General features: G+C 36.8%; 1 protein-coding gene across 2 annotated transcripts in view; it reads right to left on the bottom strand.

The window, feature by feature from the left end:
• Positions 1–7,929: 7,929 nt before the first annotated feature.
• The window catches only part of LOC102601792 (uncharacterized), a 16,682-nt gene continuing 12,219 nt past the window's right edge, over positions 7,930–12,392 (bottom strand). For both annotated transcript variants that reach the window (XM_006344307.2, XM_006344308.2), the window contains 2 exons: positions 8,403–8,582; positions 7,930–8,328 (listed from right to left, as the gene is read on the bottom strand). In XM_006344307.2, the coding sequence (XP_006344369.1) occupies positions 8,233–8,328; positions 8,403–8,582 (276 nt within the window). In that variant the 3' untranslated portion in view covers positions 7,930–8,232. The remainder of the gene's footprint in view (positions 8,329–8,402; positions 8,583–12,392) is intronic.

The following is a 12,392-nucleotide window of genomic DNA, read 5'->3' as shown; positions in this document are numbered from 1 at the left end:
TGTTTGATAAAATGCCATTTATAGTATTCTTAGGAAATGGAAGGTCCAATGTACGTCTTATGAATCGAATGGTTATATAATTATTGAAATGATGATGAAATGGACACATGTATATGATTTTCTCTATATACGTGTTGTGAGTCGACCAAGCCTAGTACGGGGGGTAGTAGGCCCGTATAACCATATCGAGGGGTTTGTACCTTGGTCCCTAGCTCGGGGGGTGGTAGGCCCGGGTAACCACATTGAGGGGTTTGTACCTCTTTCGCCTCTCCAAGGGGGTGGTAGGCCTTGGAAATACTATATTGATGGTCACTCACCACACTTGTGCTACGTCCCACTAAATATGATTTTTATGTAAGCGTCATTATATATATCATTTCATTAATGTGCTATCTATCGGGTATGATTATGCATTTTTCCTATGATGTCCATCTATTGTAGCATTGCATTGCATCCCATATACTTAGTACATTCAAATGTACTAACGCATACTCTATGCCTACATGATGTCACCATGTAGGGACCGGAGCACCGCTTGACCCTCCTCCCTCGCGTGGCTAATACGATTTTCTATCAAGGTTATTGGTGAGTCCTCCATTCCGGGGACGTTGCTCATGACTTTTGCTATGTATAAGAATTTTTCCTTTTTAGTTATGTTTTGACTATGAGGGTGAGCCCGGTAGTTTTTCTTGGCCCTTATATAATTATTGAAATGATGAGTAAATGGACACATGTATATGATTTTCTCTATATACGTGTTGTGAGTTGACCAAGCCTAGTACGGGGGGTAGTAGGCCCGTATAACCATATCGAGGGGTTTGTACCTTGGTCCCTAGCTCGGGGGGTGGTAGGCCCGGGTAACTACATTGAGGGGTTTGTACCTCTTTCGCCTCTCCAAGGGGGTGGTAGGCCTTGGAAATACTATATTGATGGTCACTCACCACACTTGTGCTACGTCCCACTAAATATGATTTTTATGTAAGCGTCATTATATATATATCGTTTCATTAATGTGCTATCTAACGGGTATTATTATGCATTTTCCTATGATGTCCATCTATTGTAGCATTGCATTGCATCCCATATACTTAGTACATTCAAACGTACTAATGCATACTCTATGCCTACATGATGTCACCATGTAGGGACCGGAGCACCGCTTGACCATCCTCCTCCGCGTGGCTAGTACGATTTTCTATCGAGGTTATTGGTGAGTCCTCCATTCCGGGGACGTTGCTCATGATCTTTTGCTATGTATAAGACTTTTTTTCTTTTTAGTTATGTTTTGTCTATGAGGGTGAGCCCGGTAGTTTGTCTTGGCCCCCGCTAAGTACTCATGTTTAGAGGTGGTGTTGGACAAGTTGTGTATTATGCTTGAGCTTGACTCATCTATGGTATTTATGTATCATTCCTTTTTTGTTTCTCTTGCTCCCTTAGTCCCAATTTGCCCCTTGATTATGCTTATCGCTTATGGTCATTTTAATTGCTTCCGCGACCAAGGATGTGTAATGATACGCTATGAGGCTTGTTTGGGGTTCCTTCGGGTTCCCTATTTTCCGGTCACGTCTAGGCCCTAGGCTTGGGTCGTGACAGTAGTTTTTTCCCGATTGATGGATGTTAGATCCGCGAGGGTTGAGAAAGACATGTCCGGGATTATTGACAGGGCTATTGAGCAGGCCTTGACTCCTTTGAGGTACAGGGTGACAAGGTGTGAGAGGTTGATTAAGGCTCATGGTGTGAGGTAGGACAACCTCCCTACGAGATTAGAGGCCCAGGAAAAGGCCGAGGGTAGTTTCGGTGCACTAGACACCATGAAGGGTGAGCTTGCTACTTTGCAAGCTGATGTGACTCAACTGCAGTCTACATAACTCTCTATGCTATTGGGCGATGTTCCCCTACCAGATTCACCGACCTATGTGCCATCACCGATGCCTAGCAGTGATCCTATTTCTAGTGTGCAACCTAAGTTAGCTGCGGGAGTTGATGATGTTATTGTGGATGTTGAGAGGGCCAATGATGAGTTGATCGAGGAGACATATGAGGAGGAGCTGATGAGTGATGTGGATGAGCATGGGATTGCATACTCTCACGGAAATTCATGAGACCGATGAGGTGACTATTCAGGCAACCCTAGAGAGATCCCTTTGGGAGACTTCAACAGTTGACACCAGTGGAGTCTCTTCAGATTTCACCATTCCTCCAGTGATTTTATTTCCAGGCACTGATTCCTAGGGTGATGCTTCCCTTCCTGAGACTCTAGATAAGAGTGCTCCACATGCTTAGCCTATTAGGGAGACCTTTTTACTCTGCCTCCCGTACTTTATTTTCTTTGTATTGAGGACACTACTTATTTCTTATTGGTGGAGTGAGGGCCTTTGATCCAATATTCCATTTTTTTCTATGTATGTTGTTATTTTCTAGTTTTGGATGATTGTATTAGTTTGCTTTTGTTTATATTATAGTGTTTCATTTTTTTTAGTATATCTCTTTTACCTTTTTCATTTTCTCTCAATTTATCAACCCCTCATGATTTTGAAAAATTGTAAAATACTTGAGTTATCATTGATAATGATTCGAGGATCGATTGTATTCAATATCGATGTCTTGAATAGTACTCATGGTGAGCATGATGTATAGTGTTGGTGTTGTAAGAATGAAATCAATGTGGTTGCGCTTTTGAGCGATCTCTTTGAATCTTTTGTTGGCTAGTTGTGTTTTTATGTGAGCCTTGCAATGAACATCACATCTACAATTTTGATTTTCTTGGGATTTTCTAAATGAGTGTATTTCGAAGTGCTATGTGTGGTAAGTTCTTACTTGAAAGCATGTGTATGGAGTCCTAGAATTTGTCTTGTTAGTCTAATTGTTTAAATCTTGGTAAATGTGAGGCGTGATCTTGGGATATAATTCAATGAGGGAACCCAAATATCCATAATCTTTTTTGACTACCTCATGAGGGTGTGCATCCATTTTTGGCACCATTTGAGTCTAACCCATTTGTTGGCAAAACCAAACGAAAGGCTCTTGAACCGAATTGTCCCTACCTTCTCACCTAAAATCCTTTTTGAAGCATTTCTATGTTTGAATAGCCAACATGGGCCAAAAGCCTAAGTTAGGGGTGTGGAAAAGAAGGAGGAACGAAAGCCAAGTGAACGACAAAGAAAGATGAAATGAGACTCAACTTTGAATTTTGTTACAAAAAGAAGGAACCCTTCTTTATAAAAAAAAGAGAGTCATTGTGGTGAAAATGCTTTGAAAAATGGAAATGAAAAAGAGAAGTGATGAAATAAAGGAGATTCCAAATAAAATGAGTGAAAAGTCAAAGTTTGAGTTCTCAAGTGCAAAATAATGAAAAGAACTTGAGAAGAGGTGAAGATGATTGAAACAATGCTTTGAAAAGATGACGTCACCAAGCCAAATTGACCATACCTTAACCCTCATCCCCATTACAAGCGTAAAAGACCCTTGAGATCTTGCATGAACTAGGTTGTGTGATGATTGGAAAATATGGGCAAACCTATGAGACGAAATTGCATGTGTTTCTCTTTTGAGACAGGGAGAGTTGCATTGATTCCTTATTTCTTTATTGATTTTATTTGTGAGAGCATGGAATCATTCTTGATTTGGGGGCACTTGAATGCATTTATTGAAACATTGTCTTACATTACAGAAGAAGCTAAAGTGAGCTTGAGTGGAAACCGGCTAGTCATCATTTGAAGCTTTTTTTATCATGATTGAGTGTAGCATGTTGTTGAGAGTAGTCTTGTAATGACAATTGCATGTTATCTCTCATTGAATAATGTTGTATACACCCTTATTGAGCTAATTGTATTATTGATTTACTTGAGGACAAACAAATGTATAAGTTGTGCGTGGATTCCCAAAAGAGGGTAACCAAACAAGGTTCTTATCTCAGTGAGGGAAAAATTGTCAAAAAAGTCTTCTTTATTTCCTTAGTATAAATAGTAGTTTTAACATTTTTCAAGACTTAGATTATGAAGATTATGATGAATTGAATATTTGAGAGGTTTGAAGCTTGTAGTTTCTAGGTGTAGCCTAGCATTAGTGTAGTTCATAGTTTGCAATTGTAGTTGAGTGATTAGGGTAGATTCCCAATATTGCTTGTGTTAACTTCTTATAGCTTAATCAATCATAGAGTTACCCTCTTTGTGGATTCAATTTGGTTTTCTCATTTTTTATTGAGTTCGGGTTATTGTTATTTGATCGAATTCAATTGAGAGATGAAGGTATAAAGTCTTTTGTTGCTCATAATTCGATTGGATTTCGATAATCCATATATATTTTCTTATTTCTTTCAATTGCCCCTTTGATCCTTATCAATTGAATAACCAAAACTTAAAATAAACTTCTATAGAATGTTGGTTAGGCCGACTATGTTATATAGAAAAGAGTGTTGGCCAGTTAAGAACTCGCATTCCAAAGATGAGAGTAGCATAAATGAGAATGTCGATGTGTATTTCTTGTCATACTAGGAGAGATAAGTTTAAGAATTAAGATATCTAGGATAATTTGGGAGTGGTCCCCGTGGGGGACAAGATGAGGGAAGCGAGATTGAGATGGTCTTGACATGTGAAGAGGAGGTGCACAGAGCTCCCAAGGAAAAGGTGTGCAAGGTTCTCCACGGTGGGTTTTAGGAGAGGTAGGAGGTAGGCCAAAGAAGTATTAGGTAGAGATGATTATACAAGACATGACACAACTTCAACTTTCCAAGGGCTTAACTAATAGGAAATTATAGAGATCGTGGATTAGGGTAGAAAGTTAGCAGGTAGTTGAGTGTTGTCTCATTTTCTAGCGGATACAAGTGTGCAATGTATCTATTTCCTAATTAACATTTTTTCCCCTAGTAGTAGTATTGTGTTTCTCATAGTTGGCCTATCTTACGACCTTTTTCATTCCTCGTTATTTATTATGCTACAGTTATAACATTAGTCGGTGTTAGTTTACAGAGAAGGAAGAACATAAAAAAATGGTTTCTCTTGTTATTAAACAAGTGGAAACATCAGTTTGATAGACCAACAAATAAATGTTAATTAAAACAAAACTATTTGAAGAATTTACTTCTAAAACAAGCAAGTCCTTAAATATTTTTGCCTTTTGCATTTTAAGCAACCCTTCATAGTGATAGTGTCTGAGACTCTTGTGCCTTACTTCTGAAACACTTTTTTTGGCTAAAAAAACAACATGTTCCTCCTCAAATGGATCTAATGAGAAACTTTTGCCTCTCATTATTACTTTAAACATTTGTTGATCTGAAGCATCCTTGATCTGTCTTCGAAATTTAATTTGTAGCCTTTTCCATTAATTTACCAACAATAAGCAAGTTTTAATATATGTCAGGTACATAAAACACATCAGAAATTGTTTTAGTACCTGAATGACTTGGAATAGCAATGATTCCTTCTCCTCTTATAGGAAGATGGTCTCCATTACCTAATCTGAATTTAGTAATGGACGTGGACTTCAATTTCTTGAAGAGAGACATGTCATTTGTCATGTGATTAGTGCATCCACTGTCAATCAACCAACACTCACTTGATAATATGCTTGAAAAACATGTAGCAACAAAGAATTGATCTTCCTCCTCACCATCAACAATTTGTGCATCTACTTCTTGTTGTTGACCATTGTTCTTGCAAATGGCAGTTGCATGCCCAAGTTGATTGCAGTTACTGCATCTAACATCAGGCCTTCTCTAACATTTGTATGATGGATGAACTTTCTTGTTACAATGCTTACAAAGAGGATAACTTTTTACCATTAAAAACATGCGGTGTCATTACTCAAAAACTTGATTATGTTTCCATGATTGATAAACTTGTCTTCTTGATTTAAATTATAACTTCGATGGAACGCCCACGGATCCCTCAATAAATAAACGCTCTGATACCAATGGCCATCCCACTAGTGATATTGTCCGCTCTAGGCCTAGGCCCACACGACTTTTAAACATGTCACTAGTTGGTAAGGTCTGTTTTAATTGGTATCAGAGGTTTATTTCTTGAGGGATCTGTGGGTGTTTCATAAAAGTTAGGATTGAAATCAAGAAGACAAGATTATCAATCATGGAAGCATAATCAAGTTTTTCATTTATGGCACCACTTGTTTTTTTAATGGTAATAATTATCAAGTTAAGGTTGTTACCCTGTTTGATATATTATGTTATGTTTTTCTTATTATCTTCTACGTCTTTTTATTTCTATATTTTTTTATTACCAGGTCTGTAGTTCATTACTCGATAGGAGGATCTTTTAAAAATAACACTTCTACCTCATCGAAGTAGTAGTAAGGTATGCGTACACTGCCCTGTCCATACCCTGAATTTTGGGATTGTACTGGTTTTGTTGTTGTTAATGATGATGATGATGATGATATATGGAAGTGAGACTGTGATCTCTATTTGTTATTTGCTTTGTCAACTATCTGTTTTTTTGCATTTTTGTGTTTTCTTTCTTGTAGTATTAATAGTTCATGTTATATTGTGTTGCTATGCTAATGATTAGATGATGATAAACTCTCCTCCTCCCTTATTCTGATGCAAAGATATATTATTAGTTTTGCTCTATGTTTGCCTCTATATGCTTAGCTTCTTCTATATCCTTCATATGATGAATATCCTCCTATGACATGTCATCTATAGAAGGGTCCTCCTTAGGTGGACTATAAATAACTATCACCTAAAGTAGGTTAGGTTCTTCTTCTTCTACACCATCAGCATGATCAGTAGGTTCAACCTGATTCTGATTATCCTGCTCTACCCATACTTTTTCTGCATGATTCCTTTGAGGGGTAGAGGATTCTCTTTGTCTTCCAATTACTTCCCAAAGGCATTTTCAATTCATTGCTTTTTTGAATCCCCTACTACATCCTTTGGTACTTCATTACTAACTTTATGAGTATTCTGACCATCTCTGAGGGCACCAAATTTGTTAAGAGTAGCCACCCCTTGATCCTTCTTCTGAATAGGTCTTGGGTTTTGTTCCATTCTTCCTCTATTATATTGTCTCCCTCTTCTGTAGTCATTCTTTTGTCTCTTCTCTCTAAAATTATTATTATCTACTTGTTTGCCCTTTTCTCCTTGATTTGCATTACTTTGCCCTTTCTACATTGTTTTGTTAGACTTGGTTGACTCCTGTGACCCCTTAGCAGCTTCCTTTGCATTCTTTTGTGTATCTATTTAGTCATCCTCCTCCTCCTCCTCCTTTGGATACAATCAATTCAAGATGAATGATTAAAATATGCCTTTTCATTATGGCGTTGTAACTTGCAGTTTTTACAATACTTGGGAATGTAATCATAATTAATTATGATCCACTTCTTCATGTTTTCTGTAGTTTTCTGCTTCTCCCAATATTAATACATTTTGAGAATTCACCGAGTAAATCAACTTCAACCTTGACCCTTGCACAACTACATATAGTCTTGTTACGAGTAGCCATATCTAATGTAGGTGTTTACCTACAGTTGATGCCAAAGAGAATATTGCCTCTATGCCGAAAGATGAAGGAGATCCAAGCTATGGCAATAGTGGTTTCTTCCTCCGAATCAAATATAGGATTCTATTTAAGGGTACACATAGGGTAAGACCAATTCATGTGTGTTTTATTGAATAAGGTTCCAACGGTAGGTTAACATAGTCCTCAAAAATAGATGAACGGATCAAACATATTGATTGTTTAGAAACCCTATGTTTACTTCTCCCTTCAGTTCACGTTGTTTTGGGATCAAATTGCAAAGATTCTCTATATCAGGTCACACATATTTCTAAATTGCAACCAATAAAAAAGTTAATCTTTGAAAGTTCACACCAATAATTCCACAAAACATACTCCCTCCGTTTCAATGGGTTTGTTTGATTTTTATTTGACACGACACTTTAAGAAAATAAAAAACTTTTGAATTAAAGAAACATTATATTAATTCTTCATTTTAATATACATTCGTAGAAGACCTCCACATCGTTGCAGTGAGAACCAGCTAGCTTACAGCATAACTAAACAAGCCACAATTCACGTTGTTCTCTCCAACCCCAGTGCATTTGCCTTCCCTACCAAGAAAATAAACCAAAAAAAGATAAAAGAAAGTTCAATACATATTAAGTTTCAGGATGACCAGGCTCAACCAAAAGAAATCACACTGAACACCCATTCACACTTTCGGTTGGAGAAGATCAAAGCAATACATCCAGCAACTGGAAATCAGTGTCTTCCTAAATCAGCTCAGAGAGGTGATATCACACGAAACATCCTTAGTCTCTAAGGATGACACAGGATGAGATGAGTTATCCTTGGTCACTTGTGGACTTACAACCTGGGGTCACAGGAGCTAGTTAGCTTGAAAAAGATCAAACAATCTGCTGAGATAATAGCAGATCAAGTCTGTACCTTTATGGGGTACACTTCAGTCACCTCTTCACTATTTTCATCGAGGTAGACAACATCCTGCATAGTGAGCTGGTGGTATTCAACAATCTCCCTCAAGAAACGGTTCTCCCGTGTTAGGACTGAGTTCTCTTGACCCAACCTAGCCTTTTCTGCCAAAAGTGTCTCGAGCTGGAGCCTTATCTGATAGGTGCATATCACAACTTCAATTATTTCCATGAACACAAACTTCTACAAAATAACAGAAATCTGAAACAAGTGCAACAAAAAGCAGGCACAAATGCCTTATCACTGCATGCCATGAGTTATGGCGACAAGCATGAAGGCCCATCCCCCAATAAACTCCATAAAAGTAGGTCCAGGATATCCCATGCCATTGGACAGAAATATGAACATACTGAAACTTTTGCTGCTGAAGAATGCAGCTGAGGAAACATAGAGTGCAAAACTCAACTGTCTTACCCTCTAAGGGGCCGTTTTGTAGGAAGTATTAGGAGAAATAGTCCATATATTATGGATGATATTATTGAGTACTATGTTTGGTAGGAACTTTGGGTCTATGTATGGTATTATAGGATATGTATGATATTATAGCCTGTATAACTAATACCTCCCATTTGGTGGTATCAGTAATACATAAGATTTAATACCATGAGATTATCTATGTAAAGACAAAAATACCCCTCAAATCCTATTAATCATTTAATTTATTGTCTTAATTTTATGTTCTATATTTTTACTACTAAATTTATTTAAATAAATTAGCTTACAAATTTTATTATTTAGAGAGTTGTTTGTTGCTCAAAAAATCCAATACAAATCAATGCAATATTTGAAATGTGAGGTATTTAACATTTAATAATTGAAAAGGCAAATATATCACCAACGTTTGTGATCTTAATTGGGTGTATTTTTTGTTGATATATATGTGATTTTCTAATTATTTTTATTTTGAACAATTTATAAAATTGCATACATATTAAAACTGCAACTTGCAATTTTTATGTGTAAGGGGTCGTTTGGTGTGATGGATAAGGGGAGTTAATCCCAAGATAAATTTTAAGTAACCTTAATTTTCGTGTTTGGTTGCAAAGCTTGGGATAACTTATCTCAATTATGAATTAGTACCGGGATAAGTTATCCCTCACATTGGGTGGTATAGTAATCCCGGGATAACTTATCCCGGAATAAAATAGGTAAATGACAAATATATTCCTTTAAATACTTTTTATACATCATTTCACATTTATGTATATTTACATTATTTTTAATATCATGTATAAGAATATTCACTACTCCTTATTTTTATGATAATTATTCATATTTTTCTATTAAAAAATTACACTATATAAATATAAGTTTTATTTATGAATTTATTTGACTAATTCTTATGTTTATTTTATTTTGATTTTTCATAAATTTTCTTCTCTTTAACAAACTTAAGAGGGAAGTTCTATTTTTAAGCTAAATAAATAAGAAAAAAGTTATATTTTTAAATACATATGGTACTTATCATGGGAATACATAAACAAAAATATTTAAGCTAAATAAAATAAAAGTTCTATTTTTAAAAATGAATAACTAATGCTTGCAAAGAAAATATAAAAAATAAAAATAAAGTGAAGGGTAATTTTGTAAACAAACAACTTGTTCTTAAGATTTATCAACATATATTATTTTGGATACAACAAACCAACACTCAATAAGAAATAATCCCACCACAATCTATCTCATCATAACTAATCCCAACATAACTTACCCCATCATAACTCATATTCAAACTGTTAGAATAGAAATAAGTATTTCCTACTTAGAATAGGAATAGGAATAGGAATAAGAATAGGAATCCTAGTTAGGAAAAGGATTCCAATGTAGTGTCTATAAATAGGGTCTCAATGTAACTATTTAGATACACAATTCAATAATATTTTTTTGGTGAAGTAATTAAATTGCATTAGAAAGGCATCAAGAAGATGCAGTGATTACAACTAAAAACAAAGTTGCTTCAAACATGAAAATAACATGAAGCTAACTGTGCAAAAACCTGTAAAGCAGCCAAAAAGATAAACCCCTTAAATTCTACTGAGCTAGAGTTATGGAGCTAACAAAATCCAAAAAATTGTCCATACTGTTTACAGGGGAGAGAAGGTGCCAATTATAAAGACTAACTAAACACCTAGTCTTAATGGTGCTTATGGGAGTTGATATTCCATCAAAACATCTGCAGTTTCTCTCTTTCCAAATGCTCCAAAAAAATTAGTGTTGGGATCATCCTCCAAGTACTTTTGATGGTGTTGTCAACTCTCCTACATATCCAGCTAGCATAAGCATCTTTGATGTGGAGGGGCATAACCCATTGGAGGCCAAACAATGAGAAGAAGAAGTGCCATATGCCGACTATTGTGGGGCAGTGCAAAAAAAGAAGAAGTTCATTAATTTCCCAGTCCTGCAAATTCCTTCTAAAAATTGGACTCCAAATATTATCAACTCTGTATTGGGCCACTGTGGCTTCTTTGTTGGTGGCTAACTGGAACATCATAGGAAATGACTCCTTCAAAATAGTACCCCCAATCCACTTGTCTAACCAGAATCTTATGTTGAGTCCATTCCAATGTTGGAAGTAGACTTTCTGAAGAAACTCATCTTGGAAGCTACTTATGTGTTTCCATACCCCTACTCCATGAGGATCTTTGCTCATCTTTGGTCTCCAGTGATCATGGATTCCATGTTTTGCTTTGATGATCTCCTTCCAATACCCTGCCTCATTCTGCCCATATCTCCAAAGCCACTTCATAAGCAGGCATTTGTTGTGCATCTTTAGGTCTCTAATTCCCAGCCCCCCTTGGGCCTTTGGTAGAATAACTTTTTGCCATTTCACCAGAGAGAACTTATGAGTTTGACTGTTACCTTCCCACAGGAATCTTCTTCTTAGTCTGTCTATTTTCTTTCGGACCGAGCTTGGCAAAGGAAATAAAGACATGCAATAGGTAGGAATGCTGTCCAGAACACTATTGATTAGAGTGAGTCTGCCTCCAAAAGATAAGTATTGAAGTTGCCATGTAGCTAGTCTCTTCTCCATCTTTTCAATTACTCCAGTCCAAATCTCAGAGGATTTGAATCCAGCACCTAATGGCAAGCCCAAATAAGTGGTAGGAAAGGAGCCTATTCTGCAGCTTAGGATGTCAGCTAGTTCCTCTAGATTGGAGACCTCATTGACAGGGTATAAGATGCTTTTGAGCATGTTGATGTGAAGACCAGAGATAGATTCAAAGACCATAAGGGTAATGTTAAGGTTGCGTATTTGTTGACTATCAGCTCCACAAAAGATCAAGGTGTCATCTGCATAGAGTAGATGAGAAACAGTGAGTGTAGTGGAAGGATCACTGCCTACCTGGAACCCTTGAATCCACTGCAACTCTTTGGCCTTTGTGAGAGTCCTTCCATTGCCAGGATGAAAAGGAAAGGGGATAGTGGGTCTCCCTGCCTTAGCCCCTTTTTAGAGGAGAAAAATCCTACAGGGCTCCTGTTAACTAACACTGATAGTTTCACTGTCGAGATGCAAAAAAAGATCCATCTGATCCACCTATCTCCGAACCCCATTTGCTTTAAGATGTTGATCAAGTATGCCCAATTTAATTGATCAAAAGCCTTCTCTATGTCTAATTTACATAGGATCCCAGACTCTCCACTTTTTAATTTCCAGTCTAGAACTTCATTGGCAATCATGGAAGCATCAGTGATTTGTCTATTCTTCATGAATGCACTCTGTTGGCCAGAGATTAGAGAGCATACCACCTTTTTAAGCCTTTCAGCTAGAGTCTTTGCCAGTATTTTGTATACACTGCCTATAAGACTTATAGGCCTAAAATCTCTGAGTTCTAGTGCTCCTTTCTTCTTTGGCACAAGGGCAATGAAGGAAGCATGGCAAGACCTCACCATTTGGCAATTCTGATGGAAGAAGTTTAGTGCTCCCATTAGGTCAGATTTAATGAA

Source organism: Solanum tuberosum, unplaced genomic scaffold (assembly GCF_000226075.1).
Source record: "Solanum tuberosum cultivar DM 1-3 516 R44 unplaced genomic scaffold, SolTub_3.0 scf00053, whole genome shotgun sequence".
Lineage (NCBI taxonomy): Eukaryota > Viridiplantae > Streptophyta > Magnoliopsida > Solanales > Solanaceae > Solanum > Solanum tuberosum.
This window is presented reverse-complemented; position numbering and strand designations above follow the sequence as displayed.